Source organism: Pinus tabuliformis, chromosome 6 (genome assembly GCF_031772625.1).
Source record: "Pinus tabuliformis cultivar Carrire ecotype Pingquan chromosome 6, CPIR1, whole genome shotgun sequence".
Taxonomy (NCBI): Eukaryota; Viridiplantae; Streptophyta; class Pinopsida; order Pinales; family Pinaceae; genus Pinus; species Pinus tabuliformis.
The window spans coordinates 1,509,906,388-1,509,923,484 of record NC_142292.1 but is presented as its reverse complement, the minus strand read 5'-3'; the positions used below and the strand labels follow the sequence as shown (position 1 = coordinate 1,509,923,484).

General features: G+C 37.6%; 1 protein-coding gene across 1 annotated transcript; it reads right to left on the bottom strand.

Annotated features, from left to right (window-relative positions):
- Positions 1-410: 410 nt before the first annotated feature.
- Positions 411-12,864, bottom strand: LOC149264388 (uncharacterized). The gene is given in 4 exon segments (XM_089398711.1): positions 411-451; positions 722-919; positions 12,264-12,707; positions 12,804-12,864. Coding segments are annotated over 4 exon segments (744 nt in total).
- Positions 12,865-17,097: the final 4,233 nt, after the last annotated feature.

Below are 17,097 nucleotides of genomic sequence, written 5' to 3'. Positions count from 1 at the left end.
TTGTAGGGTACAAATATTTCAACGATGGGTGGCTAAAAATGTTCCCAACACTCCCAGTTCTACCTGTACCACACTCTTGCCCTTTAGGATTCTCACCCAAAATAAAACAACATTTGGCCAAGTGTATAGACCCTTCCCTTACCTCATATTTGATCACTGGGGTCGATGAATTATGATTGGTGTCTATACACACAACATGTGTTCCACTAGGGTGAAGTGCCCACTAGGTTTTGGACTTGATAGCATGTCAACAAAGTCATGTTCTAGGTTCATAAAGTAGAACTACAACTGTGTGCGCCCACCCTCTTGTAGTTTCAAGGAGACTCATGACCCAATTCTTGATACTTAAATTCTTTGTGTTAACAAAATAACTAGTGTAGGGATTGGTTAAAATAATTATACCCATAAATTTATCCAATGAAAAATCCAACTTCAGCCCTGATAACAGTGCCTGCACATAGAAAGAATAAAAAACAATATCTACATAAGATATTAGAAACCCGTGACTATAGACATGGTGGAGAGATTTTATTCTCAATAGCTCTCACTCAATGAGAATTTATCCTATTAACATGAAAAGTTGAACTTGTAGAGAAAACTCATTACCAAATAAAGATTATTTCCACGACAAACGATATAAGACTAGTTATATACACACTGAGCTTTGTACTTAAGCTCTTAGTGCATGTAAGTCCTTAATGTAGCTAAACTTGAAAAATACCTCCAGCAAATATAGCAATGTCATCCAAATATTGGCTTTTCCGCTCTCCAAATCTAGGAGCTTTCAAAGTTCCAACCTTCAATGCAGCATGAAGCTTGTTCACAACAAGAGTAGCCAAGGCTTCTTGTTCAATGTCCTCATCAACGTTGCACGAAGCAGGGACTTTTTTTGGAAGCAGGGACACGAAAGCGTCATTTCCTAAAAATCTTGGAAGCGAAGCGTCTTGAAAGAGTCTACTATACACACACACACACACACACACACACACACACACACACATATATATATATACACACACACACATATATATATATAGACAGATAGATATAGATATAGATATAGATATTTTTTTCATTTATATTTAAAAAAACATCCAAAATACCAAATTAGTTGTAGAAGTCAAAAAAACATTCATATTTTTATATAAATCAAGATAGATATGTCATTCATTGTACATGTTGGGTTGTGTTATATTCTTTCCACGTAGTTAACAGGGGGTTTGAGGGGCACCCGTAACTCCACTTTATGGGGTCCGGGGCAGCACCCTGGAAAATTTTGGTTTTGGACCCTATGTTAGGTATGGCGGACCCACCTATGGTTTTGTGCATGATTTTCGCACATGTTTTTTGAACATGATGGTTTTCGGTCCATGGTATTGGACGCGATGGTTTTCGGTCCATGGTATTGGATGCTTCGGCATGTATAAATATGTATTATAACATTGAAAGGAACATATTGAAAAATCAAGCTAGTAGTCCCGTTTTTGGGATCCCGTGGAAAATCTCTGTGTATATGTGTTTTATATGTTCTTCTCTCACATTATTTATTTTCTGTGTTTTAGAATTCGTAAACAGGTAATTTCTGTACGGGATTAAAACCTACATTTGGTATCAGAGCAGATTTGGCTTCAAGGGGACGCCTTTGTTGCTGAGGGGTTTCACTCGGGCCTGTGGTAGACCCTGTTCAGTGCGAGATCTGCGAGATCGATTCTGGTGGTGAAAGAAGATGGCGAGCAGTGGAAAGATAGCGATCGAGAATTTAATGGTCAGAGTTTTGAGTTGTGGAAACTCAAGATGGAGGATCTGTTGGTGGATAAAGATCAGTGGATCACGGTAGATCCGGGTACTAAACCAACGGGAGTGTCCGATGAAGAATGGAAGAAGTTGTATCGGAAGGCAAAGAGCACAATATGATTGTGTGTCTCAGATTCAGTATTGCTAAATGTATCAGGGGAAGCTACAGCAAAGGCTTTGTGGGACAAGTTAGGGACTTTGTACGAATCTAAGTCTCTGGTGAATAAACTGTTCCTGTAGAAAAAGTTGTATAACCTGAGGATGAAATATGGAGACTCGGTGACAGAGCATCTGAATGCATTTAATAGTATGGTAAGTCAGTTAGCATCTGTTGATATTAAAATTTCAGATGAAGATAAGTGCATCAATTTGTTGTGTTCTCTACCAAATTCGTGGGATAGTCTAGTTATTGCAATAGGTAGCAATGCAACTGCCTTGCAGTTTGATGAAATAGTCTCAGCCTTGTTGACGGAGAAGATGAGACGAAAAAATATGGAGAGCCAAAATAGTGATGCCTTGTTTGTACGAGGACGGTCCTAGAACATAAACAAAAATAAGTCATCGAGTGGGAGATCTAAATCTCCAGGAAAACCTGTAAAGGTGGTGTGTTGGAAATGCGGAAAGGAAGGCCACTTCAAAAGGGACTGTAAATCTAAAGCTCCTGACAAAGGAAAGGGATCTGATGAGGCTCCTTCTGCAGAGGCGAAAACCACCTCAGATGAAGGTGGGGATGTGTACTTGGCTTCTTCAAGTACACATGTAGATCATGAGGCATGGTTGATTGACTCAGGTGCATCCTTTCACTTCACTCCCCATAGGGAGTGGCTCTGTGAGTATGAGAAATATAATGGTGGTGATGTCTTCTTGGGGGATGACAGGAAGGCTAGAATCATTGGTCGTGGAAAAGTAAAGTTGAAGCTGCAAGGTGGAAGGGTTAGAACACTTCCGGGTGTTCTGCATATTCCTGCATTAGCCAGAAATCTGATTTCTGTTAGTAAGTTGGATGATGCAGGTGTAAAAATAGTGTTCGAGAAGGACACCTATAAAATTGTTTAGGGAGCACTGGTATTGATGTGGGGAGTTCGGATTGGAACTCTGTACAAGCTGCAAGGTAGCACTGTTATTGATGGGTGCAACAGTTCTGTGGTTCCTAAAAGTGGAGTAGAAAATCTAATGGTCTCTGGAGAAAACACCATGCTGTGGCATCAAAGGCTTGAACATATTGGAGAGAAGGGCCTTCGAATACTTCATGGTAAAGGTATGGTAGAAGGTATGAGTAATAGTTCTCTGGATTTTGATTTTTGTGAAAATTGTGTATATGGGATGCAGAATCGGGTGAGTTTCCCCTTTGGTAGTAAGAGGGCGAAACAAATATTAGAGCTTGTGCACAGGGATGTGTTTGGACCCGTGAAAGTTCCATCACTGGGTAAGTCTATGTACTATGTATCATTGATAGATGACTTCTCAAGGAATACATGGGTATATTTCCTTAAGAAGAAATCTAAAGTCTTTGACAGGTTTAAAGAATTTAAGGCTCTGGTGAAAAATCAGACAGAGAAGAAGAAAAAGGTGTTGAGGACAGATAACGGTGGAGAGTTTTGCAGTAAGGAATTTGAATAATATTGTAAGAAGTGTGGTATATCACGGCAGAAGACTACTCCATATACACCTCAGCAAAATGGAGTTGCATAAAGAATGAATAAGACGTTGATGGAAAGGGCAAGAAGCATGCTCAGTGGTGCAGGGTTAGGACAGGAATTCTGGGTAGAGGCGGTGGATACTGCATGTTACCTGGTTAACAGGTCACCTTCATCAACGTTGGAGGATAAAACTCCACAAGAGCTATGGATTGGTAAGAAACCCTCTCTTTCACATCTGAAGGTATTTGGATGTGATGCATATGTACATGTTCCAAAGGAGAAACGAACCAAGTTGGATAGTAAATATGAAAAGTGCACATTTATTGGGTATAAGGGTCGTTTAAAGGGTTATAAGCTTTGGAATCCAGTAACAAGGTTGTGTATAGCCAAGATGTGGTGTTCAGAGAGGTGAAAGATGTTATTAAACATGAAGTCCAACCAAAGGAACTTGAGAAGATAGAGTTTGAGCTAAAGGAAGAAGAATCAAACTCTATAGCAAAGGAGGAATCAGAAGATGAAGAGCCACAAACTCCAGCTGTGAGAAGATCAGTTCGAGAAAGAAGGCAGCCAAAAAGGTATAGTCCATCTGCTTTCTGTTACTGATGATGATCCCAGAACTGTGAAGGAAGCAGTGGATTCAGAGGATGGAAAACTCTGGAAAGAGGCCATGGTTGATGAAATGGCATCTTTGCACAAAAATGAGGCTTGGGATCTGGTGGAGTTGCCGGCTGGAAGGAAACCCATTGGCAACAAATGGGTGTTCAAAAAGAAGACAAATGCAGAAGGAAAAATGGAGAACTACAAAGCTTGGTTGGTAGCAAAAGGTTATTCCCAATTGACCGGAATTGATTTTGGTGATATTTTTTCTCCTGTTGCCAAGGTAACTTCTATTAGATTACTTTTATCTGTTGCTGCTGCTTTTGATTTTAAGGTAGAACAGATGGATGTGAAGACAACATTTCTTCACGGGGATCTCGAAGAGGAGATCTACATGAAGCAACCTGAAGGCTTTGTGGTGAAGGGTAAGAAAGAACTGGTATGTAAGTTAAATAAGTCTCTATATGGGTTAAAACAGTCACCAAGGATGTGGTATCATAAATTTGATACATTTATACGGGGACTTGGCTTCACCAAAAGCAAAGTAGATCACTGTGTGTATTTTAAATTAATTGGTGACCGTGTTATTTATCTGATCTTGTATGTGGATGATATGTTGTTGGTTGGAAATGACAAAGAAGTTATCCAGGATTTGAATACCCAATTGTCCTCCAAATTCTACATGAAAGATCTTGGTGCTACAAACTATATTTTTGGCATGGAAATTAAAAGAGATCGAGCAAAGAGGAAGCTCTGGTTAAACTAGAGGAAGTATGTCGAGACAATATTGCAGAGGTTTAATATGCAGGATAGTAAACCGGTGAAGGCTCCTATTCCTATAGGTGTGAGGTTATCTGCTGAACAGTGTCCCAAGACACAAGAAGAGGAAGAGGACATGTCCCGTGTTCCATATGCAAGTGTAGTCGGTAGCCTGATGTATGCAATGGTCTGTACTAGACCAGACATTGCACATGAAGTGGGAGTATTGTGTAGGTTTATGTCAAAACCAGGGAAGGAGCACTGGACAGCAATGAAGCGGGTTTTCAAGTATTTGCGTGGAACTAGTGATTATGGTTTGTGCTACCAAGGAAGACCAAAATTGGACAGAGTGTTGGATATTCATGGCTTTTTTGATGCAGACTGGGCTGGAGACCTGGATTAGAGAAGATCTACAAGTGGGTATGTGTTTAACCTATTTAGAGGTGCAGTTAGTTGGATGAGTAAGAAACAATTTGTAGTGGCACTGTCAACTATAGAGGCAGAATACATGGCAGCCACTCATGCAAGCAAGGAAGCAGTTTGGTTGCATAGATTGTGTTCAAGTATAGGGTTAGTACAAGAAGCTATAAGGATAGACTATGACAGCCAAAGTGCAATTTTCTTGGCAAAGAACCCTGCATATCAATCAAAGACAAAGCACATTGATGTTCAGTATCACTTTGTGAGGGATATGATAGAAGACAAAAAGGTGTTGCTGGTAAAAGTGGACACTTTGAAGAATACTACATATGCATTGAAAAAATATGTGAGCTCTGAGAAGTTCTCTTGGTGTAGAGAGACTATGGACATTTCAGGGCTGGAAAAATGACTAAGCTCTCTTGTGGCCCCCTGTGGAAAGGAAAACAACAAGTAGGAGAATGTTGGGTTGTGTTATATTCTTTCCACCTAGTAAACAGGGGGTTTGAGGGGCACCCGTAACCCCACTTTATGGGGTCCAGGGCAGTGCCTCGGAAAATTTTGGTTTTGGACCCTATGTTAGGTTGGGCGGACCCACCTATGGTTTTGTGCATGATTTTCGCACATGTTTTTTGGACGCGATGGTTTTCGGTCCATGGTATTGGACGCGATGGTTTTCGGTCCATGGTATTGGATGCTTCGTCATGTATAAATATGTATTATAACATTGAAAGGAACATAATGAAAAATCAAGCTGGTAGTCTCGGTTTTGGGATCTAGTGGAAAATCTCTGTGTATATGTGTTTTATGTGTTCTACTCTCACATTATTTATTTTCTATGTTTTAGAATTCGTAAGCAGGTAATTTCTGTACGGGGTTAAAACCTACAGTACATTAGTGATTAATTATTCCCTCATCAACCATCTAAAATCTATATTCCTCTTCTCTTGTCTAGACTTTGCCTTTACTTCAATTCTATAGGGATTTTAGTCAACATTGCCTAATGTTGATCAAACATCTTAATCCTAGCCTTATAATATGGTAGAGAAAGCTTAACATGCCTACTCAATGATTTTGACTTGAGTGAAGGGTACAAAATTGCTAAGGCCATCACAAAGGAGTTCAACAATCAATAACACCAACATTGGGGTACATATAGGGCTTGGTTCTCTTGATTAAATCAAATCACATGCCCTCATACATGATATAATCCAATGAAACACCACAATCCCATTGATCCTGAAAACTATTAAGTCTACTTAATTTTGAATGGGATATGAAATTCTGCTTTCTCCATATGAAGTCTGATGAGGTTAGTACCACTCTCAAACATCTTAAGTCATTTCATGGTAATGTTAAAAATTTAAGTAAAAGTATGGAAATGAAAGATAAAGAAGAATGTCACTTTTACTTTAAGAATTTAACATTACCATTAGGGATCATCTAAGAAGCATCTAGGGAGCACCAAGGGGCACCTTGGGAGTATCCAAAAAGTGTAGTTCCTCATATTACAGTTCAAAATTTTGAAAAAAAAAAAAACAGAAAAAGCCCCGCGGAACCATCCACCTTCTCTCGGATCCACTCGTGATTCGCGGTGGATCCACGCCCAAACCTCCACAGATCGCATTCGATATTTTCCATGTCCATGGATAGGGCATTAGGAACCATGTATCGGGTAGTAGGAACCGCATATCGAGCCCCCACAGTTCCAATTTTCAAGGAATCGGCAAAAAAAGGTGGAACCGCGGATCCAATTTTCTGATTCTTGGTTCCGTAGAAGGATCGGGGGCGGATCCGTACAGGACTCAGATCTGCCTTCGAATCCTTGGGGGGGACAATTCCTACAACACTGATCCTCAACAATGATCAAGATAGGTTACCCCCCATGGATGGCCTCTTCCAATATTGTGATCAAGTCTCTTGCAGTTGTGATCTTTTTTTCAACCAACAATAACTTCAAATTATAAGAAAATATAAAGATGCAAGTTCATTTCCAAATTCCTGATCAGTTAATTTTAAAAATCAAGTGCAAATAAATAGAAATTTAGAAACCCTCTTCCCATGCTTATTAGTGGTCATATTTCTTTCTGATTAGTATTCTAAATCCAATATTGTACATATTCAAGAAATAACAGAAGGTTCATAAGGCACATATTGTAAATTCTGTACAAAACCAACACCAACCCAAATTGAACCAAGAGGATGTGCCATGAATATATGACAGATGAAGGTAATTTGGAAACAATTCCACAACTTAGATGAGAGTTTATTCTTAAAATGTTACACTTGATTTCTATCCATTCTCTTTTCATTACAAGGAGCACTAACAAATATCAACACCATAAAAAAAGGCAAGAAGATTTCAATTCACATCAATTACCTTGCAATTTTCATACTCCAGGGACATCTTCTCACTGTCTGTCACAAAGTATAGAGAAATATATCCACAATCAAATTGCATTCCCTTAATGACATACAGATTTTTTTATGCACTTTTCCCCTCTTCAAGTGTCACAACACCTTTCCTTCCAACTTTACTCATAGCCTCTGCTATCATGTTTCCTATTTCATAATTATTCCCAGCACTTACTATAGCAACATATGCTAATTCACTATCTTCAACCTAGAGAATAATGTCAATTACAGGGTCTTAAGTTTTAGCATGTACACTCCCTTACATATAACATATGTCCTAGATGTTTCACAAGTAACTCCTCAACATTCTACCCTAGAGTCTTCAAGAAACTCTAGCTGACAATTTTGGATCAACTAATCTAGCATGTTGAACTCACAAATAATCTAGTGAAAGATGAAGCGAGTAACTATACTAGGGGGACTACTTAAGAAGGATTTCCTTATTTCTAGAAAGGTTCCCTACATTGGAATGATTAAATATCTAGTGGTTAAGCTGGTACAGATGCCATGAAAGCATGTAATGATGGATGTAGTGAATCAATGATCGTAAATGTCCATCCTACTTATGGTTTGTTGATGTCATGTAGCTAGGGTACTCCTTTGGGGGAAAATATTGAGTTTGACTTGTAATATGCCACAGTCCCTGTGTTCAGAGGGAGAACCTGTAGATTATAGAGGGAACCCTACCAATTACACAAATTCTCTCATGTATACAACTGATGAGATGGGTGAATATGTAATGAGTCTTAATGTTGAGCCTATGGAAATTTCTAAGGATTTGATGAATGAGGATGAGAGGCATGAGCCTGCTAGTCTATGGAATATTAGTTTTGATCTGGCTTCTTCTAAAGATGGTTTTGGGGTAGGTGTTTTTCTGGTTTCTCTTGTGGGTACTCATCATCCTTTTTCCTTTAGATTGGAGTTTTAATGTACCAACAATGTGGCTGAGTATGAATCCATGGTGTTGGGTCTTAAGACTTCTAGGAAGATAGGAATGAAAATGTTGAAGATTGTGGGTGATTCTAAGCTAGTAATCAATCAAGTGAAAAAACAATGTCAAGCTAAGCATCCAATACTGAGGTAGTATGGAAATAAACTATAGGATTTGTTCTATTTCTGCATCAGTATATATATATATATATATCGATATCTATATATATATATATATATATGTCATCAATTATGAGTACACAGTATCAGTGTACGACACATCCCCTAGGCTAGCTGCATAAAAAATATGATGCTTGAGTGAAAAAATCACATGGAATAAATCATAGGTGTGTCATGGATAGTATACACAGTACATCAGGAGAGGGGTATAGCTCTGACTCTGGCCCACTCCCTCAAGAGGATCATTTGTCAGTATCTACTACAAGCCCTATCCGCATATATATCCCATGCCTCGTAGGGTCATCTGTGAGGCGATGGTCCTCACCCTCATAACTCTAGCACTACTCACTATCTGTGATGTCCCTGACCTCTTCATACCTTACCTACTAGCCTCCTTATATCCCCTTAGCTCGGTCTGTAGGCTCTCCTTCTCTCTCCTTAGCTAGATAATCTCTGTGTCCCTGGCTACTAGCATTGTACCCAACATAACTATATATGTGCCATAGTGTTTCATGGCCTAAACTAGTTGTATCTCTACTACACCTATGCCGCAGTCACTAGATCTATGGCCACCTGTGTGGGTGTGTATCCATGTGATCTCAATCACCATCTAAATCATTTATCTTTGCTGCATCATGTCTTACCAACTTGGCCAAATTATTTTCAACTGGGTCATCTAATTCAACCTGTCAGAAGCAGGGTGCACATTAAAATGCATTAACTAGACTGGTAATAACAATTCACCTTGACTCATCAACATCTAGCACAGAAGTCTTTGTTTTCAGTTTTTGAAAGATTGATTCATTACTCTACTATGGCTACTCTGTGTACCGGTAGATCATCAAAAGAGCAATATGTTGTCTATGACCTTTGAAAATTTTTCCTCCTAGGTATAAGATAGTAAGACATTTAGGCAAGGGAAACTAATATACAATATAAAAAATTTACAACCCACATCTACAATTTAAGTTCTTAGCTATTGCCACACCGTCATTAACAATCTTCGGAGAACCATACTTTCTTTCCTAAACAACATTTATGCCCTTTGGTTCAAGGGTGACTCCGACAAGATCAGCAAGCTTGTTGACACCTGAATGCAAGACAATTTGAAAATATTTTCAATAAATGCACAATAAAATGTTGGAATATATGTCATACCAAACCTACATACAAACCACACATTAACATCAAATGTATATGGACAAAGAAAGATCTACCACAGTAAAGTTTTATGTGAAAAGAACCTTCCTTTAGATGGATGTTTTTTCTATAAACTGCAATTTTTTTCCATAGCTCTTGGATTGACTACCCGCTCTCTACTATGTAATCTTGTGGTCTTCCTTCTCCTTAATAAATTGAAGGAGATGGGTGAAAAGGCAACAAGAGAAGACAATTTCTTGGCATTTTTATCAAATATTTCACCAAACTTAATCTCCTTTCCAATGTTACCCAGGGAGATAGAAGTGGCAACTGCTATCATACTACCCATATCATAGGCCATCTTCCCTTATTCTGAATAGAGAATTACAATATCTTCATGTTATCTATTATTTCACAAACATGAACGCCAAAGTGACTAACACACTAAATAGCTATTAAGGCTTCTGGAAAAATATGTAGCATCACGACAGACACAACCTAAGAGAAACCTAGCCACCATCCTCATCTTAAACAAGACAGGTTTCTATACTTGCACTCTTATTTTGTAAAAACAGACAAAAGATGGCTAAATTAATACTATAACAGAACAATATGAACCCAATTTTGATATGCACCCCAAGGTTTCCAAGTGAGCCTGATATGCACCTTCAAGGTTGCCAAGCTAAAGTGTAGTCACCAAGCTTGAGGTTTCATATTTTTTAATTTCAATATTTTACCTCTAGTGTCCATGTTTTCAATTGCATCCAATTGGCCATCTAGATTTAATTCACCACTACTGTACATAAAAAAATCCTTTATATGCAAGCACCAGATATTGAAGGATCTTCCCAACTCACTCAGACTGTAAAGAAATCTATATAAAAAATGTATCACTACTAGAAACTAAAAAATAATTTCTAAGTTACTGCATGAAAGGTTCTTATAAATCGGCAACAACTTTAAGGAAATTTCATCAGACCATACTAAGAATTTTCTGTAAGAAGAGATCAAATCAGATGTTGAACCAACAGTTCTGGTGGAACAAAACTATTTTACATGCTAATGAAAGAGCACTCCCACTTCTGAACCTATGGAAAGAACCCCATTGTAAAATCAAGAACAGGGAGATTCAATCATTGAAACTGTTGTACCAGAATACCCCTGAGGTCTCAGCAATGGGAACGAAGATTCAGGCAACGTAAGCATCTCAAATCCAAGAGATGTTGGAATTATTAAAGTGGGCATTCAAGCAAGAGGGAGACCCCAATCCATAAATCATGTTTGTATTGGTTTCTTTGTATAATGATTAGAATATGATTTTATAGAAATTTTGTAATAACGTCAGGGAGTTAAAATACTACTTCTAAATGACTTTGACTCCTAAAGAAATTCAAAATTTCAAGCATTGAATGGTTATAAATATTATGTACTGTAGAAAATGAGAATGTCTAGCCTACGCCTCGGTTTCCATGTAAGGTAAATCCTCGTTTTTGTAAATAATAGCAAAGATGATGAAATACAGAGCTGAAACAAAGATCATGAAATGCAGAGCTGGAAGAGAGATCATCTTTACTAAGTCACCATATGTCATGGAATTCTCTGACACTAAGGCAATTTATTTGGCCAAAAGCAGTCAAATTCCAATAATCAAATGCAACCTTCTTCTAGAAAGGCTTGCAGAAGTTTCACTTACAACATTTAGCATTAGCAGGGCACCCCTGTATCCACCAAACACAATAGAATTTTCAGGTGGTTGTCTGGAAAATCACATGGGTGAGTGAGACTGGTGGAATTTCACTTATGGGGGCTTATCGACCTGCGTGCAACCCAGAAGCAGAGAAAATTTGAGTGCACATCCAAAGACGCACAAAATACCAAGAACTGTCCAACAGGTCATTTGCAGCTAGCTATGTTATCAAAAATTGGAACTCGAAAGGGAAATGAGAATGAAATAAGAAATAGGGGCAGACGATTTTGGGGAAAATAATTGTTAGCTCACTCCGCTTGATTATTCATGTACTACTGTTGTGTCAAGATGGGAATGGGGACAAGAACAAGGATGGGACAAGAAATGGGTATTCTGGTAGTCAGTGGCAAGTGCAGTGTTAGTGAATTTAATTGTAAGCAAAAAGAATGTGATGATTTCAAATTCATCAAGACATCCCAAGGGAAGGTGATGATGTTAGTTGTCTATTGGTCATGGAGATATTTGAACCGATTCAAAAAAAAGTCTCTCACAAAACTTGGACCCGTTATAGATTTGAGATATGAGTCTTCCCATAAGTGGAGAGGGAAAATCTACCCAAGATAAAACACCTGCAAAGAATAAAACCCGAAAACACACACAGATACCAACAACAAAACAAACATGGCCTTGAAAAACCCACATACCTTCTTCTGCAATTCTTTCCTTCATCGCCTCCATGTCTTTACCACTAAATTGAACCCTCTCGATTCCATTGCTAGCCCATGCATATGCGTTCTTCTTTTTCTCCTCTATAAGTTCATTTCTCTGATTAGGACCCATTTTCATAATCTTTCCCTGACCCTTCCTCTGTTTAGGTGCAATTTTCGGAGCCTTACACGATTCCACCCCATTCGTAATATCACCCAGAGCAGCTCAAGCTACAATCCCCACTCACCCATTCTTAGCACAAGAAAATGATCCAGAGACTCCCCCCTTGGTATTATTCTCCACCTTGTGAGGGCAGATGGAGGTCGCCAGTCCAGAATTTGGAGGCTTCAGCTTGTTCGTGATGGTGGCCAGAGCTTTCTGATTAGATAAATCAGGCTGTTGCACCTTGAGGCCGCCAGATTTAGGGACAATGGTTTTTTCTACAATAACCATCAAATAGTTTATTTACACTCTCATTGAAGGCGGTGGAAAGGGAGAAGAGATGCCCATTGGGGTTCTGTTTTGTATTTCCTTACCTCTTTTTATCTCAGCATTTTCCTTCTGGAGGGCAGCAAGAGGCTGCATTCTGACCGCCATTTCTAGTGGAAGGCTCCAATATGTCGATTAAGGCTCTGATAGGTGTGTCTAACTTGCCATGACCACTATCTATAAGAAACTTTCCACCCTTCTGAGCATTAATAATTGATTTTTCTAGCAGAAGTCCACTGCCCATTCGAGCCAACCCACCACCATCTACCATGAGCTAAAATTTACACCCAATCCACCACCGCTCCCTTGTTCTCTCATTCTCTCCAAGCTTCCAAGTGACCCCATGGTCTCCAACTATCTTCACCTCAGTGTGGTCAGGTCATAGGGTTCTTCAAATGATATTTTTCAACAACTATTGGGATACATTATAATAATTTATAAGAGTGCGCAAATTCCTAAATTGCTTATACTTGTGTTAGAGTACACAGATATATAACATTTTGGTGTATGTTTCTTTCCATCAGTTCATAGACATAGCCTATATATTCTTAGTGCACCCCCTTGATATATTACACTTCACATTACTTAAATCCCATTGCCCACCTTTGGTCATCCCTGGTCATTGTACAAGCTCTATTATCTGAAATAGTACCTTTTTAGGGCTAACAAAGAGAGTATCTAGACATATGATTTATGTTAAAAGATTTTGAGATACACTTTTTGTAATTGATTTATAGACATAATAGTAGATTCCTTATGGACATAACCAGTAGGTGCTTAAAAAGAGGGTTTTTTATACGACCGATGAGATAGAAACTCCTTTGTTTGTATAATATTGTTGTTGATGTGCCCAATTAAGCAAGGGAAGGGGTACATGTTTCATATGTTCCTAAATTTGCAAAGTTTGTACTAAAAATAACCCAAGTTTGTACAAAAAAGGATATGATTCTTCTGGTGAAGGTTCAGAAGGTTTAATATTTTCTTATGTGTGAGACTAGTGGGAAGGTTCAACATGGATTTTGATATGATTACTTTGCATGGCATATCAATAATAAAAAAATAGAGTTTCTTCAAATTCTACACAGTTTGGTTCCTAAGTGTTAAGTACCCTGAACAATATTAAATTCCAACTAATACTTTCCCACCTCAGTAACAATTATTGAACTATTAATATGTGACATGCATTGTGCAACAAAAAATAAAAAAATGGAGAAAAGATGTTCAAAGTATCATATTAAGCCCCATAATTAAGGTTTCAGATGACTCCTACATGAAAGTAGAGTTCATTTCTTGATTTTTGTTCTAATTTAGAGGAAATGGAGCTCTATAGAGTACGATTATGCACTTTTATCTTTCATCATTCCAATGAGATTTTGAGCTTGAAATCCATCATGTATCTCTCAGTTTTCACTTCTCGATACCATTTCTATCATTTAATATTGGTTCACTCAAGCATCTAGAGGAGCTTGATATCCTTTAATAAACTAAAGACTTTATCAAATCATATTTCCAATTTAATTGCCTTACAAATGTTGAAGGTAGCAAGAAAAAAACTAGTGGACTTTCCATTTGGGCTATCAAGTCCACCAAACCTGCAAACTATTGATGTGTTGAACAATAGTTGACATCTTTGGAATCTATAAATTTGTTTTCCAAGATGTGAGTCAGGGAAATTAACATACATGAGGAAATCTTATCTTCTTATATTGCCAATTGTTTTTAGCAACATAATAAACTCTGCAAAAACTGGCAAATTCTTGTCTAGATGAGTTGTAATTTGGAAGGAAATGATGCATTGGAATAAGAGGTTGTTGAGTGTGAGCCAATAAACTCTTCTATTGAGGAAGAGGTATTTGATTCAAATTTATGTAAGGAAAAAATAAAAAATCCATCTGAAGGAGATTCTAAAATGTCTTTGTCAAGCCTTTATTCTAAGAACATGTCAACTATTAGATATTCTCTCACATTCATACCATTCCTCTAAGAGCATGTCAACTATTATATATTCTCTTACATTTAGACCAAGAAAACTTTGGAAGTGGTAGCACCATGATAATCAACAATTAAAGGCTCGTCAAGAGTGATTGAACAATAGTATGAAGCTCTGTGTTGAAGGTCATAAAGAAATGCAGAACATGGAAATTACAATAGAGTCAGTGCCTGTGTCAAGTGGGAAATTATATCATGGACAAGAGAGGGGTGAGGCGCTGATAAGAAAATTTCTTGCAATGAAAAATAACTGGATCCTAAGATACAGGATGTGTTAACGAGAGGAAAAGATCCAAGATCCAGGTGACTCTAGGTTCATTAATGCCAAAGAAAATGATTCCATATCTCTAGTGAAAAAATCAACATTAAAAGGAATATTTCCTTTGGATGATCTTAATTGTAAGTTTACTAATTCCATTAGTAGTAATTTTGGAATAGTCATTTCTAATGTCATGTCGATTATAGATCAGAGTGGAACATCCCTTAGTCTTATGAAGGAGATTGGTCAATTAGATTGTTGCTCTAAGGCCAACAACAACGATTTTCCCACGCTAAGTAAACACCATGATATTTTTATCAAAAATTCTAAGCCCAACAAAGAAAGGAAATCCATGGAAGAATTCTCCTAGGCATCTAAAAAATATAGCATTGAGTCTTTCTGTGGCATTAATGATCAATTAACTGATGGCTTCTATGATGTTGGCTAAGGTCACCAATTTAAGCTAGTGATAAACTTTGAAAAGGAGAACCTTTTCTTATATTCTTAGGAGATTATTTTGGTTGATAGAAGAAGTGATGAGGATTTGGATGCAATAGCTCTATCCACTAAAAAAAATTCATGATTTAAAGAACTATAGTGTTACTACTTGCTCTCTGTGTCAAAATGCTTTGGTGGAAATGATATATCTTTGAATATATCACCCATGTGAACAATTGTTATCCAAGATTTTAATTATAATACATCCGATACCAAAATGCTTTGGTGGAAATGATAAATATTTGAATATATCACCCATGTGAACAGTTTTTATCTAAGATTTTAATTACAATACATCCAATACTAACCTTTAGGGGTGTAGGCATTAATCCAATATTTTAATTACAATATGTCCAAAATAGCCTGTCCAACTTTCGGAATGAATTTGTGCTAAATGTGGGTGGATCTCTCTGGGCATTGGATTGGTGCCCTAAAGGAAATCAAGGTGTTGGAAACTAAATTAACTGTGAGTACCTTGCAGTTGGAGCACATCCACCTGACTGTTTATATCACAAACTTGGTTAAATACCTATAACTGGGAAAATTATTATTTAAATCTGGTCTATTTTCAACACATGTGAGTGTAAAGGATCCACCTTTCAAATGGTAGAGGGTGAAAGAAGGAAAAATAAAATGCATAAAAGTGAACCTGATTATGAAGAAGAAAAAGTATCTATAGTGCCTGTCCTGTTTAAGGAGCCTATGGTAGGGAAATACTCTATTCCAGAACTAGTAGAAGTTCCAGATAAAAAAAATGGTTTTCATGAGGGATCCAGTTAGAAAAAATTGGTTGAAAATATAGAGGAAAAGATGAGGAACAAGGGGATCTAAAAAATATCCCTGCCACAATATCAATTGATCCCTAAATTTCTCAACCCTAGCAATCTCTTAGTGCATATCAAATCCAACTTTACATGGGCTTGTTGCCCATCTGAAGCATTTATTTTTAATATTGACAATGCAATGAAATACAACATGATTTCAGGCCATTCTTTAAAACAAATGGAATTCAAATCAAAATTTGAATATCTTTGTGAACCTTGGCCTAAATTTGATTATAGAGCTTATGTTGATGCCTAACTTTTGTGGTTTTTACAGTAATTGTCTCCTAATAAGTTTCTTGTGCCTAGCTAAATTATATAAATATCACACCCTATATGGTATCAAAGGAGTGGTGTTTTGGAGATAAGTTGCAGCTGCTTAGGATTTTAGTCCTAAGAAGCAAAGCAAGAACGATATGGTTAATAATATGCTTGTGAGAATATTTACTTGTAATAGCTACATATATGAATTTTCCTGTCTATGTGCATTATTTCATCAGTCCACACTAATTAATGTGTCATGGACTTATGTGGGGAAGAAATTTACCTCATTCAAGCTTCCATAGGAAGGCACCTAACGAAAAATTGTTTGAAGACGAAAAACGTGAAACGCATCAGGATGAACATAATAGACCTGCTACATCATCTTATCTATTATAAGTTTTGCAAATTCGCCTTCTAGCTGGACTCGATAGAGACCTGAATCGCAAGTGTCAGAATCCAGTTCGGAATACAAAGTAACAATGGATGAGAAGGTGCATATGCCACCTTATA